At 36.3% G+C, this 17,416-nt stretch overlaps 1 protein-coding gene across 2 annotated transcripts; it reads right to left on the bottom strand.

Annotated features, from left to right (window-relative positions):
* Positions 1-767: 767 nt before the first annotated feature.
* LOC101672513 (PEST proteolytic signal containing nuclear protein) lies at positions 768-16,965 on the bottom strand. Of its 2 annotated transcripts, XM_045088276.1 has the most exons (6): positions 16,835-16,941; positions 11,010-11,187; positions 10,772-10,934; positions 7,650-7,724; positions 3,708-3,763; positions 768-2,561 (listed from the first exon to the last, which is right to left on the bottom strand). In XM_045088276.1, the coding sequence occupies exons 2-6, from the start codon at positions 11,063-11,065 to the stop codon at positions 2,435-2,437; spliced, it is 477 nt and encodes a 158-aa protein (XP_044944211.1). In that variant the 5' UTR covers positions 11,066-11,187; positions 16,835-16,941; the 3' UTR covers positions 768-2,434. The 2 variants fall into 2 exon arrangements, with proteins under 2 accessions (XP_044944211.1, XP_004772032.1); XM_004771975.3 differs by lacking the exon at positions 11,010-11,187 and having other exon boundaries at positions 10,772-10,986; positions 16,835-16,965.
* Between the last annotated feature and the right edge of the window lie 451 nt (positions 16,966-17,416).

Below are 17,416 nucleotides of genomic sequence, written 5' to 3'. Positions count from 1 at the left end.
TGGAGCAAATGGTGAAATGTGAAAAAAGTCTGCAGGACAAAATACAAAGTAATACAGCAAAGTATTATAATAATGTTAATTCCCTGATTGTGACAATTGTCCTATAGTTACTTAAGAATAACATTTGGAGAACATGAAAATACCTTGTAATACTTTCACAATATTTTCTAAGTCTGAATGAAGTTTAAAATTCAAAGAAGTACCTTCACATGACCAGGAAAGTAACTTCCCTCCACACTAAGTGAAGCTAACCTTGATTACGAGATCTAAGAAAAACATTTGAAAACCCACAGCCTTCATTTGTAATTATTGAAACTGGAATGAGTCTTAATTCTAAAATGTAGCTCAATTTGTTATTTACTAGGACCTGACCTACTGGGCAGCAGCCATATAAATTATTTCGAACACATGAAATGGAGCCAATGGATGGTAGACACTACCTTCTAACCTAATACTTTAAGGATTTTCAAAGATATGCCTTGGCAGGATTTTCTACAGCACAGGACAGAAACACTTTGGCAGTGAAGGAGAGGGAGGATGTGGATTAAGTCTTTTCCAACCCCAGATACTATAATGCTATAGAACTATGTGCTAAGTTAGGTAGACACCAATAATAATAATTTTAAATTTCTCATTACTTTGGCCAACAATCTGGGCAAGAGCAACAATCATAACATCTGACTCTTCTTTTTTATTAAAAAACAAAAACAAAAAAAAAAAACAAAAAACCCAGCAACAATTACATGGAATAGAAAATAAGAACACTATTGAGTTTGACAAATTTATTGGTATTTTAGTAAAGACATTCATCTCAGTCGTTTCTCTCCCATCTTGACCTTAGGTTAATATTTCACTTGAGTCAAGAAAAGAGTAAGTAGGAGAGGGATGTTATTTTAACATAAGCAGTAAAATGGACAAAAGTGGAAAGTTTGCCTACATTAAAGCAAGTTAAATTCATGTATCTTGATATAATTAAATCATGTAAGAACTAATAGTTCTATATACATTTCCATTGTTTTACTTGGGGCTTACTCTAAACTTAAATGCAAATGAACAAAATGTTAGGAATATATATATACAGGCTGCTTCTCCGGAGTTATTACCTATTAAAAGAGCTCAGCAAGTAGTTACCACCAATAAAATAGTCTGAAGCTGCCTCCAAATTAAGCACTGCAGGAGTATTCAAAGAAATCATTATACTGTTTCTTTTATTTGTGACGAAGCTTTTAAAGATGTATTTAACGGTCACATTAAAAAATAATTTATACAAGAATTTTAAAAAAAAACCCTAGAATACATAGGTCTAACAACATATATGTGTCAACGAATCCATAAGATATGTTTAAAGATGCATTTTCTTTCTTCGGTACCTAAAATGTGCTTTTGAGAGGCCACTGGTTAATATGTATACACTTCAAATAAACCATATTACTGTACTAAAATAATTCTTGCATTAGGTTCAAATCAAATTTGCTTTCACAAGTTAGTAACTTAAATTAAGCTTAAACGAAGTTATAGCAAGTGCATCTTTCTCATTTTCATCTTCATACAATGTTGTTTTTTGGTGGTTCTACCTTTTAAAAATAAAAACAGCCAAATATTTAAGTATTATGTACATTTAAATTTTTGGTGGTGGTTTGTATTTTAAAAGAAACAGCTTCCTTACGATTTGCCTCAAGATCTGGTGGAAATGCTTACAGGAACTAGCTAGTAACAAAAACCAAGAGAAGCACATTCAAAATACTGATTTACTTTGGTAGCAAATGGTCTTTGAAGACTAAGGTAGACAAGACCCATTAAAGTGAAGTGGGCTATTTCCAATACTCAACAATTTACATAAAATTAAAAAAATTTTTTTGAAGAGCTAAGCATCTGTACCAACTGATAGCAATGCAATATCTAGTTTACAATGACTTGAAACAAAACAAATGCCCATTAGGGGGGAAAAAAGCCGTATTTTAATTTTATCTAACGTACTTTTTTCAGTCATAGGTCAGTAACATTTTCTTCCCAATACAATACTCCCTCTCTATAAGGCTGTTCCTGGGAGCCAGACACTTTAGGTTAATAAGGGAGTTAAGAGTAATTGCTTGCAGGTTAATAGACGATAACTTTTTGCGTTCCTCTTAATGTGCTAATAGTTGTGTCTAAAAAAATATGCAATTCTTAGAAAGGTACCATTTCTGATTTTTTATTATCTGTAACCTTTGGAAACTAATCACATGAAACTACAAAATTAGCAAATGTCTTGAAATCTGTATATAAAACATAAATTACCTCTAATTTCAAACTCTCATTTATTAGTGTACCACTCAATCTTTAAAAAAAAAAAAAAAAAGGCGGCTCCAAAGATAGTCTTATACCATTCTTTAAAAAAGGAAACTGTTCCTTTTAACTTTACACCCACCCCCACACCCCAATTTCAACACATCATTTAATTGTCTTGGTCATGGACATTTCCAAGATGAGATTTTATATTTCGTTCCCAGAGCTTCTGGTTATCAGAAAAACCATGCTTTCCTTTATTGAAGGAGTTTGGTCCTGCTGATGTTGGTGTATCCCTGTGTTAAAAGATATGAAATTTATTTAAAAGTTACATAAAGCCTTTCGGGTCATGTTTTTACTTCATTCAAAACATATTTGTTTAGTACCTATTATGAACAGAGGCTGAGTATCAAAAGCCCCTAAAGATTTTTTTTTTTAATATCCTTTCTGTAAGACCCAGTCCTAAAATTTCAGATTCAGTAGGTCTGAGGAGACCAACTTGTTTAACATTTAAGGTGATTCTGACATATAGCTAAGGGTGGCAACCACAACAGTTTTTAAAACTGTTGCTTGAAACCCTTTAACAGGGTCATGAAATCAACTGATGGCTTGCCATCAGCATTTATAAAAAATGAAATAGAAGAAAAACATGAAGACATATTAATAACACATAAAAAGGTTCACTGTCTGTAATAGATTTGTTTCAATTTTACCTCTTTGATATGTTTTCAAATATATAAACAAACAAACTGGGTTACAGTCAGATGTATTTCTTACTTTAGGTTCCAGTATGAAAGGAAAGTACGTAGACAGTCACTGGGACTGTTCCTATTTGAATCCTAGACCCCATGTCTGAAATGGATGCTTGCATATGGACCTGGTTGTCTATGAGTTTATAATTTGGCAGAAATGGGGACAAACTATGAGTTGCTTTAAATCCAAACTTTCTGACTAGCCTCTAAGTTACCTATTTATGTATACAAAGAAAATAGGCATTATGTTAACTTGATATTAATGTTATTTCCATGACAAAAGAACCATGGCGGAAAATTAAAAATCAAAACACTTGTCTTATTTTGGTATTTGGCACCTTCATTACAAAAGGAAAAAAGGGCATGTACCATCAAGATTAAATGTAGAGAATAATATGACAGGTGAATGAGTGAAAGCCTTTTTTTTAATACTGAAAAATCTTAAATTTTAGATCAGAAACATTTCTCACATATGTCTGAAGAAAATAAAGATTATATGTATTTGAAAAGAAATATCCTTAGAATTATTGTTTTTCAATAAGGTATTCAATTTCCCTTTCCAGGACAGAAAATAAGATCACTGATAGCTCACAAAACAAAACTACTTTGTCCAACTATGCAAGAAAAGCCTAAACACTAAAGTTCATTTTAAAAGATCATTCTTAACAATTTTTATAAACAAATATATACCTTCCAATATTCTTCATCCTCATCTTTGCTTCTGGAGGCATTTCCTCTGGCTCACTCTGGAGGAGGAAAAAAAAAGATGATACATTACAGGTTTATTAAATTCACTTGATAACTAATAATACTGAATTTTGTATTGAAGTCTTCTAGCATTTTCCATACTATAAATTTTGGTAAAAGGAGAAAAGTATTTACCTTAACTACATTTTAAAAAGAAACACAGATCTTCAAGTGTGCTGACTCTGCATAAATAGACCTCCTAGAACTCAAACCACTTGTTTACTGTGTGGTATACATTTTGCTAAGTGCTTTAATATGCTCTCTTTTAAACCCTTAACAATCCTCAGGGCACTGGGTGGCTCAGCTCACTGAGCATCCATCAGACTCCTGGTTTCAGTTTGGGTCTTGATCTCAGGGTGGTGGAATCAAGCCCTGAGTTGGGTTCCTCACTGGGGGCTGGGGGTGTAGTTGGCTTGGGGATTCTCTTCCTCTGCCCCTCCCCTGACTCATGCATGTGCCAGCTCATTTGCACTCTCTAACAGATCTTTAAAAGAAAAACAAAAAAACCCCCTAATAATCCTACTAGGTAAGGATAATTATCATCATTTGCATTTTTAAAATTAAAATGAGATAAACAAGGGTAATTTGTCCAAAGTTAAAAAGCTAATAGCAACACAGCTGGATGCCAAAGCAAAGATTCTTGGGGCACCAGGGTGGCCCAAGTCATGATCTTGGGGTCCTGAGATGGAGCCGCCACCTTCCGCCACCTTCCCCCATCCCCCATCTGGCTCCCAGCTCAGCAGGAAGCCTGCTTCTTCCTCTCATACTCCTCCTACTTGTGTTCCCTCTATCCCTGTCTGTCAAATAAATTAAAAAAAAAAAAAAAAAAAAAAAAAAAAAAGAAAGAAAAGAAAGTGTTCCAAGCAAAGATTCTTAACAACTTTATGGTATTGCTCCTTCTTTTTTTTTTTTTTTTTTAAGATTTTATTTATCAGAGGGAGAGAGCAAGCACAGGCAGACAGAATGGCAGGCAGAGGCAGAGGGAGAAGCAGGCTCCCCGCTGAGCAAGGAGCCCGATGTGGGACTCGATCCCAGGACGCTGGGATCATGACCCGAGCCGAAGGCAGCTGCTTAACCAACTGAGCCACCCAGGCGTCCCGGTATTGCTCCTTCTAAAAATGTCTCTTTTACTAAAAAGTATCTTTAAAGGTCATTCTTTCCATACTTCTAAAGATGTTAAAAAGATACATAAGTTAAATTCATTTTAGGTCTATTTTTATGTATAAATTTTACTGGTGAGCTTCTTTTTAAGTAGGCACCACGACTGACATGGGGCTTTAACTCATGACCCTGAGATCAAGAATTACATGCATGGTCTACCAACTGAGCCAGCCAGGAACCCCTAAATATTCTTTTTAAAAAGAGTATCCTTAAGATCTAGACTAAAGGAGCTTCTCCTGGTCAAATGTGAGACAATTTGGGCATTACTACCTATAGAATAAAGAATCCACAAACCTACACATACATATATAAGGGAAAGCTCTTCCTTACAGGAAGAGACAATAAATGTGAAAGAGGTAAAACAATGAGAAAAATCATAATTTGGCAAACATTCATAATAACAGATTCTGCCAGGAATAATCAATGGATGCTAACACTCATGGGAGTGTTTAAAAAATTATGTATTTTCATGTATCCTTTCTTTTTCAAAGGACATTTTACAAAATAACTGCCCTGAACTTTTCAAAAACGTTAATGCCATAAAACAGAAAGACCCAAGAATTGTCCAAACTAAAGGAGACTAAGGAGACCACAACTAAAAATATATTTTTAAATTTCAAAATTAATTAAATGGATGCCCTCATTGTCCAACATACTAATATATATTAGTATGGTTACTTAACTGTGATCTGCAGAAAAAGGAAAAACCAAGCACACATTCTTTTATCTAAGAGACAAGTTAAAGTTTATATCCTTCACCATCAATTTGTTAATTTCTCCATTTGCAGAATGGGAATAACTACATTACATGATTCACAGGAATATAGGGAAGATAAAGTTACGGGAAAAGATGTCCAAACTGTGCGGTGTTCAAAACTAGTACTATGATGCAGGAGCTTTTCCAGCCTCCCGTCTTTTGCATATGCTGTTCCCTTCTTCCTATAATGTCCTTCCCTCATACATTCTATACATACCAAAAAAGAGCTACCTAGTCTCTTAAGAATATTAGAGATGACAGAAAACATTAAATACTATTAAATTTGTATTTTTCAAACTTTTTTTGAGGGGGTGAAATACTCTTTTCCTCAATAAAATCTTATTTGGGTCCCTAAGTATAAAACAGATTAAATAGCTACGAGTGAAAAAGAGGGCAGTAGACTAGAGTCATGCTTGTTAGGGATCACTTAACACCACAGGAGCTCCTGAGACATTTCCACAGAATCCCAGAACTCTGAGTAGTAGTTTAAAAATACATGATTTAAACTGAGTCTTCATTTTATAGCTGAAAAACTAAGGCTCCCAAAGGTGAAGTGACTTATTCATAGGTTTTCTACTGGTTAGTAACTAGACAAGACAGGAAAAGAATCCACGTCTTCCCATTGCCAGTCTAGTAGTCATGGTCTTTCCATGCTGTGGCATCTAGTTACTCAGATTCTCTTCCTTCCCTGAATTTCCATACCACTTTATGTCTTCAGATACTTTTGATTTTTATTTTGTACTATTTTATGCCCCGCTAGTCTGAATTCCTAGAGGAACATGTCTGATTTATCTTTATAATCTCACTGTGCCTAAGTACAGAAATCACTCCAATGTGTAAAATGAGTAAGTCCAAAGAACACATTGATAACTACAGTAATCCTTTACCTGATTTGGGCTCCAATCATTCCATAGTCATCCTTGCCCAAACTTCTCCACAGAAATCTCCAGTCCAGTCAAATGCAGCTGCCATGTATTTACTGCTCTTAAAACTCTTAACTTATAAAAGTAGTCCTAGGTTTGTCACAACGCTGCCTAATGTTTTGGTATGCAACTCCTATTTCTTCTCTATATATTCTTCCCAATCACTTCAGTCTACAATATGCTCCTCAGAATGTATTAATTCTTAACCATACTGCTTTTGGGAGCAATTGCTCATGTACCCTGTTAATACTTAACTGTTATACAATGGGGTCACATTTTAAGTGGGGATTAGTTTCTAAAGTCAGAAATCAAAGAGAAGAATCAGTCAAAATGATGCTTAACATTCCACATCATATGTTATTGATAAGCATAAGAGAGGGACACTGTGAGAGGCATAAGGAAACTAGGACTGCCTAAGGGAACAGCAGATGAGCAACTCATGCTCACTCTGGAACACCTGCTTATTGAACAGACTTCTAGCAGAATCACCTGCACTATTAGTTATTCTTCTTGGGGATACCAGAGAAAGCATTACAGCTGCCTTTTCAAAGCTGAATGCATGCATGATTTCACCACTGAAGACTCCAACTACAGAATTATTAAAGACAGCAGCATTAATTTCTGGTTTTGGACCCTACATATGTCCTAGCACATATGTGTACCACTATTGTTCATAATAAGCATTTGTTTATTTCTTTTTTTTTCTTTTTTGAAGTAGGCTCCACGCCCAGTGTGTGGCTCAAACTCATGAATTTAAGATCAAGACCTGAGCCAAGATCAAGAGTCAGACACTTAACCAACTGAACCACCCAGAAGCCCTTGTTGATTTGATTCTTAACTTGACTGCTCCCAAAGGCAGTATTTTAAATAATCCTACAACAAAATAAAATCAATAGAAATATGCAGATTTTGTAGACATCACACACACAACTATTCAGAATTACAAAGAAAATTCACTAGTACCATTAATACAACCTATAATTAGCCACTAACATCTTCCTTGAAGAACTGGTTAAAGTAAAATAAAACTAGTTGTTGACTTACATCTTCATCTTCATTAAAAGCTGCTGCTACTGAAAGGGTTTTTGGAGCAAGTGTTGGAACAGTTTCTTTAGGCTTCTGAAGAAAAAACACATTAAGAAGTATCACATAATGTTAAAAAACGTATCATGTAATGTTTTTACAGGCATGCTTAAAGATACAAATAACTTATTTTAAAAGACTTGATTTTATGTTTTCATAGAAACCTATAGTAAAGAACTCAGAAAAAACTTCAAAGAAATCCATTTTTTGTTTTTAAAAATCTGGTTATCAATGGGTAGCTTTATCTCTATTAATTATGTGTCCATTTATTTTCATCCTGTAAAACATTTTCTAGTCAGGATAAAGAGTATCATTTAGCTAAGGGGTATCTGGAAAAGGTAAAAGAAAATGATTAGTAGTGTTTTACCACAGTAACAAAAAATGAACTGCAGTGTGCCTTGAGAACATAAAAGACACCAAGACTCATCTCTCTACTGGTTAGCTTTCTGCCCTATAGCCTATAAACGTGGTTCTCTTCAATCTAACCTAAGTTTCTGAGTTCAGTTGTCCACATTATCTTCATCCTCTCATCATCCATTTTATCTTCAAACTACTGCAATCTGGTTTCCTCTCATTGCCCCACGGCTTCTCACCTAGAATTGGGTGACCTTGGTTCTACAGGGTCACCAATAACCAGTGCACCACTTTTGACTCTAATCACCAGCTACTTTTTTAAACACTCCTACCTTGACTTCTTTCACAATGCTTTTTAGAGGCTATTCTAATTCTCTGATCTTTTGATCCCTCTTTGTTTCCTCCTGATCCCCCCTTAAATGACAGGCACCCCAGATTCTATCCTTAGGGATTTTTCCTTTCCTTCTCTGTACTTTGCTAGTCAACTCCATTCACTCCCATAGTTTTAACTTCCAAATCCTATGTCTGCCCCAAAAAGGATGCAACACGCCTCCTGGATAGCTCCACTTAGAGCCCCAATGGGTACTTTAGTTTCACAATGTTCTAAGTACCTAAGCCAGAAAACATTTTCCTCAACTTGCATTCAATTGTGAAGTCTTGTTGCTTAAATCTCTATCCGCATTCCCTCCCGCATCTCCCTCTGCATTCCCATCAACTACTGACACTTAAGGCCCCTTAGCATTACTTGTCTCAACTACTGTTAGAAATACCATCTCCCCACCTTCTGTGTTTCCTCCCTCTAATCCTCTATAATGCTACCAGAATGATTATCTCTAAAATGAAAATGTGTTGTTCCCATAGCTCTGCTAGAACTTAAATAAAACAAAACTATATTATGTAAGTCCTTTATGATTCCATTCTGTGGTCTTATTTGGGGGGCTTTCTACCCCTACATTTGGATACCACTTTCCAACTACAACTTCCTGAATGGCTTCACATCTAAACTGCTTTTGCACAAAACTCTTTTTATCTGAGATGCCCTTTGCCTCCTGTCTACAGTTAAACCTAACTCAAACATCACCTCATCAGTGAAAACTTCTCTGATCTACTGAAACAAAATGAAGCACTCTTTCTTCTAGAACACAAATGCTTTTTTTATAAATGTTTGCTTTTGAAGGAATAAAAATGTTAACTTGGAGATTATGCATAGAGCCTCTAGAAATATCCTTTACTCTTTTAAATACATCAGGTGTTTGATGTACATACAACAGATGACACAAGTAAGTGCCTGTTGATCAACTGCCTTTTCATATCATAAAATCAAAAGCAATAGTTTCAACTATTTTTCCTATCTTAAAACTCACTTCCCCAAGATGACCCTGTTTATAATAAAGTTTACCTGATAAAAACAGGTTTTTGTTTTCCAAAGATTTAAAAGGTTTACTGAATAGGTTTTATCAACAAAATCCTCCTATCTAAAATGATCAACAATTACTAAATCATGTTAATGATTTAGAAAAAGTAGGGATTTGGATATCTAATTTAGGGGTGTGCTGACCACAGAAAAACCTGTTATCAAAAGTAACATCCATATGAAGGTGTGTATGAGAATACATGTTTAATGGCTACCAAAAAAATCCTGCAAATATTTATGCAGTTGGTCTATGCAACTTCATTAAAAAAAAAAAACTGAACAGAAAGAATCACTCAAATAGGAAGAAAAGTCATGAAGTAATGAACTTAAAAGCTGCATATCTTTTGTCCAGAATCCATTTTTTAAAGAAAGGAAGAAAATAAAGGCAAAACAACATAGGGTGGGAGTAGGAGTTCTGAGAAATGGTAGCTCTTTTAAAATCAGAAGTGTAACTCAAACACACGGACTCTGGCGGAAACCTGATCCACATTATATCCTTAAGGTCTCTGAATGAAACATCAAACACACAAATAAAGCTATATGCATCTGGTAAATGAACATTAATTTTCACAGAACAGATATGAATAAACAATTCAAAAGCAATAATCTTAATAATTTCAGGATTATTTTCCTTATACAAGAATGTAACTATTTTCTAAAGCTAACAATAATACACTAAGCATTTTTTCTTAAAGATCTATGTGGTTGGAACATATGAAATTGTCACTTTTGTAGGTCAGAAATAGTCAAATCTAGAAACTTCATGTTTCAATCTAGCATTTCAAAACTTTCCAGATACTCCTTGGTTAAAAATTATTAATAATTCAAGTTTTATATTTAAAACAAAGACTCAAAAGTTGATCCTAATAGGACAACATGGCTCAATGTCCATTTGTAGCTCCAAAGTAATAGGATGTTCTTATTAAGTAACACCTCACTAGTACTGATTTCTACAGATATTATTTTTAATATTACCAGAATTGAAAGATAAGAAAAATAAATTCTTTCTGAAAATATTTTTCAGAGTTTTTGCTCAATTTGGAAAAATTCTAAGCTGTTACTTTATAAATCATATATTGCTTATATAGTTACTCCTTCTCCTATTCCAAACCTTTTTAAAAAAAGTTTTCTGGAGTTATAATATAGCCACATCATTCTTGAATGCAGAGCTAGTAACTTCTTAAATACTTACATGTAAGTTCACGCACTAACGTACCTTTTTAGACTCAATTTTCCATAATCCCCTATAAGCAAGTTCCTGAAACAAATTTTTAAGTCCCATTTTGAACATCATACAGGTAAAATAACAACTCACACTTGATCCAAGTTTGATGGATATGGCTGAGGCTTTCTTTGTCGTCTGACTACCTATGGCAAATCCAAACTTGGAGATCTTTGTAGGTTTTGTTGGGAGGTCTGCAGCTTCTTCTTCAGCTGATCGCTTCTCAGCGCTGCGACTGGAACTTTCCCCTCCATTACTGGAAGAAACAGTCTTAGTTTTCACAGGTTTTTCTGCTTCTTCTTCAGGTCCTGGTGAAGTCGAAACAACTTACCAAGATGAGCTATTTTTACTGAGCAGATTGATGGGAGCAGCAACCTCAAAAATCATCGTTATAAGGAAGATACCTCTGCAGTTGTCACCTACTGACCCAACAGTCTCTTCCACTGTTTGTTAGAGTATACAGCAGGAACTGAGATTGTGTGGCAGTAGAAGAGGCTCCCATGAATTAACTAGCATAAAATACAGAGCAATTTAAAATTATAAACACAGAGTTCACAAAATCTAAGACCCTTCAACTAAACACTATTATAAAAGTTATATAATTAATCATTTGTGGGATTTTGCTTTTCAGAAATTAAGGTCTGTAAGTTCTTCTACACAAACTAGGTTGTGAGTAACTGGTCACATCACAGAACAATACATTTGATTAATAAATTCTGACATTCTTCAATTATGTACTACTAGTTATACAGAATACCTAGTTATGAATGGCTTATTACCAGAACTACAATGTTAATACAGCCTGGAGTAAGTTTCTTGAGTGATGTGCTCCTCACGTACCTCTCACACAATTTTTAGAGTTGAAAAGGAAACTGAAGGAAGACATCAAGTCATTCCCTTTTATGTGATTTAATTTTACTCTGAAACCTTAATTATCACCTATTTTAACAATCAGTTTTTCTACTTTTTCTCAAGAAAGAAAGATGAGCTCATTAAAATTTCAAATAAAGCCATATGTAAATTTGGAATACAAGATGGTTTTCAGTGATTTTGCTTGTATTTGTATTAATCAGCGACAAAGTAAGTTAGCATCTTGAGTATCTTTGGTCTTTTACACTAGAAAGCTATTTAAGAACATACTGAATGGTAACACAGAAATATGGTTGACTAAAAATTTTATTTTCTTTCCCCAATTCGCCCTATAGAATGTTTTCTGCTAAACAGTTTATTTATGAAGAGAAGATGCTCTAAGCAATAGCCCTGACAACAGTTAACAGGACAAACAACTAGAATGGGGGGAAAAGTGCAAAATCAAACACAAATAGATGGACAAGTAACAGATTAAAATATCCAGAAATGAGAGCTCTCAATCTATATAATTTTGAAATCATGAGGTCTCTAGATTAATAAGCACTTTGAACAGAACATCTAATTTTGTTTAGAGGAAAGATAACAGAACTCTTTATTCCCTTTGGAAGGGGGTGAAAGCTGTAATAAAATGTAGGGGAGGAATTAAGAAGGATTAGATGTTTTGGGATTTCCTTAGGAGACAAAGACAGCACTGGAATAGTTGCTGGAAGTGCCATTTACTTATTTAAATATGCAATTACAAAAGCACTTGAAGGATGTAAGATCAATATTTAATAGCTGAAATACAGAAATCAATTTAGAATTTCTAGGGGCACCAGGAAGGCTCAGTAGGTTAAGTGTTTGCCTTAAGCTCAGGTCAAGATCTCAGGGTCCTGGGATCTAGTCGCACTGGGCTCCCCGCTCAGTGGGGAGTCTGCTTCTCCCTCTCCCTCTGACCCCCCATGGTCTCTCTCTCAAATAAACAAATAAAATCTTTAAAAAAGTTAATTTAGAATTTCTTAAAAAAAAAAAGACTGTATTATGACAACATTAGTGTTTTCAAAGCCTAAGTATAGAACTAAAAGCATTATTTTAAATTTTATTCTGCATTATATTTACAGTTTTAATCAAGTATGAGTTTTACTGTAGAACCTAAACAATGATAACTATTTCTTTGTGACTGACTAAAATTGAAAATGCAGTCTCTATATATGGGAACACATAAAAACATATAGAAAATGCACTGCATTTACATAAAGAAACAATCTATACACTAAGGAACAAGTTTTGGGCAAACACAAACTGTGAAAAACATCAAAACAAATGGCATAAAGAACATTCAGTCTTGACAGCAATATACTCTGTTCTCTGAACTGTGACCTAAGAGCTACACATAATTAATCAAGATTTCCAGTTCTTTAAAAAAAAAAAAAAACAACCACCTATCTTTTCTTAATTCTAGGTCTCCTTTTACCCAGAAAATAATTCTGGAACAAAGAATCTAGAAAAACTAAAGCATAAATAATAAACAAAATGAAGAACATTAATCTCATTATAATATTAATACCATTAAGAGTGACAACTGGCTGAGTTAGTATGTGATAATATATGGAACACAATACTATCTGCCCAATCACACGATGCTAAAGAGAAAATTTCTATAGACACTGCTGTAGAAAAGGCAGCATGAACAGGGGATTTGGGAAAACTACCACTAATTAAGTAATCAACTGGAAGCAATTCAATTTTATTCACACCGCTTTCTTGTCACCTTAAGAGGCAATCTATTAAGACCACCCACATCTCAGGTCCATTCTGGAAATAGAACATACTATGTCTAACAGCTTATTTCTAAACATGACTAATTCCAGGGATGCCTGGGTGGCTCATTCAGTTAAGTGTCTCCCTGAGGCTCAGATCATGATCCTAGGTCCTGGAATTGAATCTTGCATGGGGCTCCTTGCTCAGTGGGGAGTCTGCTTCTCCCTCTGCCTGCCTCTTCTGCTTGTGCGCTCTTTCTCTCTGATAAATGAATAAAATCTTAAAAATAATAATAATAATAAATAAATAAACATGACTGATTGCAGATCCAGCAAATTATTTTTGGACATAGTAAATAACTAGCTATGTTCAACTCTAAAGAAGTTTGTTGGGGTTTTCTTTTTTTTTTTAAGCCACTGTAAATACATAATAGCTTTGAAAATATCCACACTTCAGAGAAGAGATGAGGGGAAAAGGAGTGAAGAAAGAAGGTGGGTGTACTATTAGTACTCATTACTTAACCTAAAATGGCTCAATGTGTCAGATGGATTGGAGCTTTTATTTTATCTTTAGGTAATCATCCTCTAACAATTATGTAATAAAATACACAAAATACTTAGGAAATAAAGCAAATGGAGTAAGCAATGAAAATGGAAAAATCTACGTTATCATCAATGTGACTGTTATTACAGATTCTACAAGTCTATATAGAGCTCATCAGAAAGTTATTTCAACCTAATGTGAACTTTGAAATAAGTCACTAAATATGAGCCTTAATTTCTAGGTACATTAGAGTGTTTTTATTTTTTTTAAAGACTTTATTTATCTATTTGACAGAGAGAGAGACAGCGAGAGAGGGAACACAAGCAGCGGGGGGTGGGAGAGGGAGAAGCAGGCTTCCCCCCAAGCAGGGAGCCTGATGTGGGGCTCCATCTCAGAACCCTGGGATCATGACCTGGGCCAAAGGCAGACACTTAACTACTAAGCCACCCAGGAGCCCCTAAAGTGTTTTTCTTTAAATACAACATGTACTACACTTTAGCATTGGGGGCTTTTAATCAAGAACTGTTGTTTTCATTTAATGGGAATTATTTTATTTAATGGGATCTTTGTATTTTGGACCACGGAAAATAAAATTTTTACATGACCATGGATTAGCAATGTGAAAATTCTTAGCAACATGGCTTATATTTTAAAGAATGAGTAAATACGTGATCAGTTTTCTAAAAATAAGAGAATCACAATTTATAGCAAAACATGCATAAAATTATATAAATGTACTAGATTCTTCATCAAGGAATATTTTAATAAAAGGGATTTTTATCTAGTTTGCATTCACTCTGAGCTAACAAAGTGTGTAGTTAATGTGAAATCAAATGATACATGGTACTAGCATTTTTTTTTTCTATTCCACTGAGTAGCAGGAGAGGAAAGGTGGCCCTTGGAGGACAAAGTTACCTTACTTAAAAAAAAAAAAAAAGTACCTAATAAGAAAGTTTAAGTCCATAAGGATCTATCCTTCATAATCCATTTGTATTCAGCTTAAATGAGAACATATTCAAGACCCTCTTAGTGGCTGGGATAATGTCACTTTCATTAAAGTAGTTCTCAGCTTAAAATAGCACAAGATGGTCATGATTTTGATATGGACAGTTTTCTAAGATCTCTGTTTCAATGAGCCACAAAAATGTAGCTGAAGAAAGAATAAAAATCTGCCCAAAGCCTTATCTTTAGCATTATCCTCCTCTTTAAGGTGAGAACAAGTTCAAGTACATAGCTTCTCTTACTGACATAAATTCATTCATAACTACTTACAAAAAGTTACACTCCCAACTTACTGGACTGTTCAACAGGAGCTAAAAATCAGCTCAGTAAGACAAACTTGAGAGTGTTTCAAAATAGTGCCAACTTGCCACAAAATTAGCAATTCAGCAAATCCACAGTATTACATGTTTTTATCTGACATTCAAAATCGATTTATATGCAACAGCACTATCTTCTTGTTAAGGCAGGCACATTGAAGGCACATTACGACAAAGTTATGAAAGGACTACTTATTTTAAATCACCACAAAGGATACCGTAATTTTTGATATCATCCAAGTTAACTTTATACTACCACCCCGCATACAAAAACATGCTACAATAGAAACATCAACAGTCACACTAGAGTCAACTACCCCTAACTGAAAGGGTGATGGATAAATTACACAGTCCAGTTATGCTGACACTTAAGGTACATTTTGGTAACACATTAAACACATCTTCAATACTCTCAAGACACTTAAAAAGCTATTCTACAAAGTTAAAAGATAGTCTGAAAGACAGTTAAGATTCTTTCCTTAGGTTACAGATCTTTGGTTTTCCTCACACTATTAGTTTTTTATCATTTTACTCAATAATACCTCAGATGATTTTGGGGGGGAGGAACCCAACCCTAATGAGATAGTACTATACGGTTTAAATTGCTGTTTAATTAAGTAACTGAACGTTACGTTTTTCTGTTTTTGTTCCCAAGGCAATTCACATTAAACGTCATGTTAGTAACGTCCTAATAACTGCCTTCATATGCTATTAATCTTCGATATTTTCTCAAACTAAATAATTTCAGGTGTAAGATTTGAAGGAGTCAGAATAGAGAGTAATACTTAAAACGTTCTAAAAAGATATTATGATCACCTCGCACGTGTTAAGTGACTCGCCTTGTTCCTACAAGGCGGGGGGTGGGGGGGCTGGAGAGATGCTTCTTTCCCCTCACGCACAAGGCCCAAATGTACGGGGGTGGAGGATACAGAATGGAGATAGCTGTAACCTGAGTTCGCATCTAACAAAATGCAGGAAAAGTCACACTAGCCTAGTAAGCCACCTAAATATCTGTCATGAGGTTAGCTAGCAATAGCCTAACTCAGAAAAAGCAGGCACTTTAAAGGCAGTCAAACCCTAACCCTAGACCCCGCAGTTTAAACAGGAGGGCGGGCAAAGGCATTCTTTTCCTCCATCTCGACTCGGGCCGTTACAGGGTCAGCATTCAGCTTGAAAATAAAAGGCCGAGGTCCACCTCCTCGGCGAAAAGGGAGAAGCCCAGTAACTCCCAGGTATAACTGAGAAGCCAGCACCGTCGGAAACTCGGCCTGCGCCCAGTTCCTGCAGCCACTGCTCGGTGACTCCCACTGTGTATGTGCGCGTGTGTTTTGTGGGCTGTGCGTCTCCGGTGTGGCGGTAGCGGCTCCTGCGCTGCCGCTCCCGGTCCCACCCCGAGTTCCGTCCCCCTTTCTGGTACCCATATGCCTTCTCCTCGGAAGCAGGGCCTCCGGTGGGGCCAGCAGGTGACGGACAGTGGCCGGCTCTCCCCCGGCAAGGAGGCGATGTGGGCCCGGATCTCAAAGGGCCGCGTCGGGCGTGCCCGGGTCTCGTCTGGGCCCAGCACCTGGCCGGGTGAGCGCCAGATCCGCCCATTCTCGCCCCCTTCCTACACCCCCCACCCCGGGGACCTCAAAGAAAGGCCCAGAGTATCCCACGCAGCCCGCAACGCTGGGGTTGTGTTCACCTCCGGCGGCTCCAGCTCGCTGCGGTTTCTCAGGCTTCTCCTCTCCCGCCTTCCCGTCCGCCATTTTCCCCGCCGCGGCCTCCCCTGCAGCCACGCCAAGGACGTCACGGCCCCGCCCAGCAACCATGGAGTTTCGGAGCTAGCCAACGAGGCAGCAGCGTAGAGCGGCCTTGGAAAGTGGAAAGAGGCCATTTTGGAAACGGAAGTGGATGTGACATAATCTGCGAGTCGCTTTTGAACGAAGAGCGGGGAGGGTTGGACTGCGTGTTTATGGGGGACTGGTTAGAGCTAGAGCTTACTTAGGATTTATGGTCCAGAGAAGTGGGGGAGATATGGGGGCACCACACTGCAAACGTTGATGGAATCTTGTAAGGTTTCTGTAGACCAGGGTGTGACTACAGCTAAAGCGAGCCGGCTTATTCATTCTGGTCTTTCTGGATCTCCTGTGTTTTCTTGAAAAAAAAAAAAAAAAAAAAAAAAAAAAAAAAAAAAAGGGCTGTGAGGGCTCCTGGCTGGCTTAGAGGAGCGTAGGGCTGATCTCGGGGTCCTGAGTGCCAGCTCCATGTTGGGTGTAGAGAGGGT

Source organism: Mustela putorius, unplaced genomic scaffold, assembly GCF_011764305.1.
Source record: "Mustela putorius furo isolate JIRA1106 unplaced genomic scaffold, ASM1176430v1.1 tig00003834_pilon_pilon_pilon, whole genome shotgun sequence".
Taxonomy (NCBI): domain Eukaryota; kingdom Metazoa; phylum Chordata; class Mammalia; order Carnivora; family Mustelidae; genus Mustela; species Mustela putorius.
Note: the sequence above shows the minus strand (reverse complement) of the source record. Positions and strands in the feature narration are given on the sequence as shown.

Coding starts and splice junctions, on each gene's coding strand:
- LOC101672513 (XM_004771975.3), bottom strand. CDS start 16,961: ATGGTTGCTGGGCGGGGCCGTGACGTCCTTGGCGTGGCTGCAGGGGAG. Junction 7,725..10,771: donor CCATCAAACTTGGATCAAGT/GTGAGTTGTTAT, acceptor TTTTTTCTTCAG/AAGCCTAAAGAAACTGTTCC. Junction 3,764..7,649: donor CTTTTAATGAAGATGAAGAT/GTAAGTCAACAA, acceptor TTCCTCCTCCAG/AGTGAGCCAGAGGAAATGCC.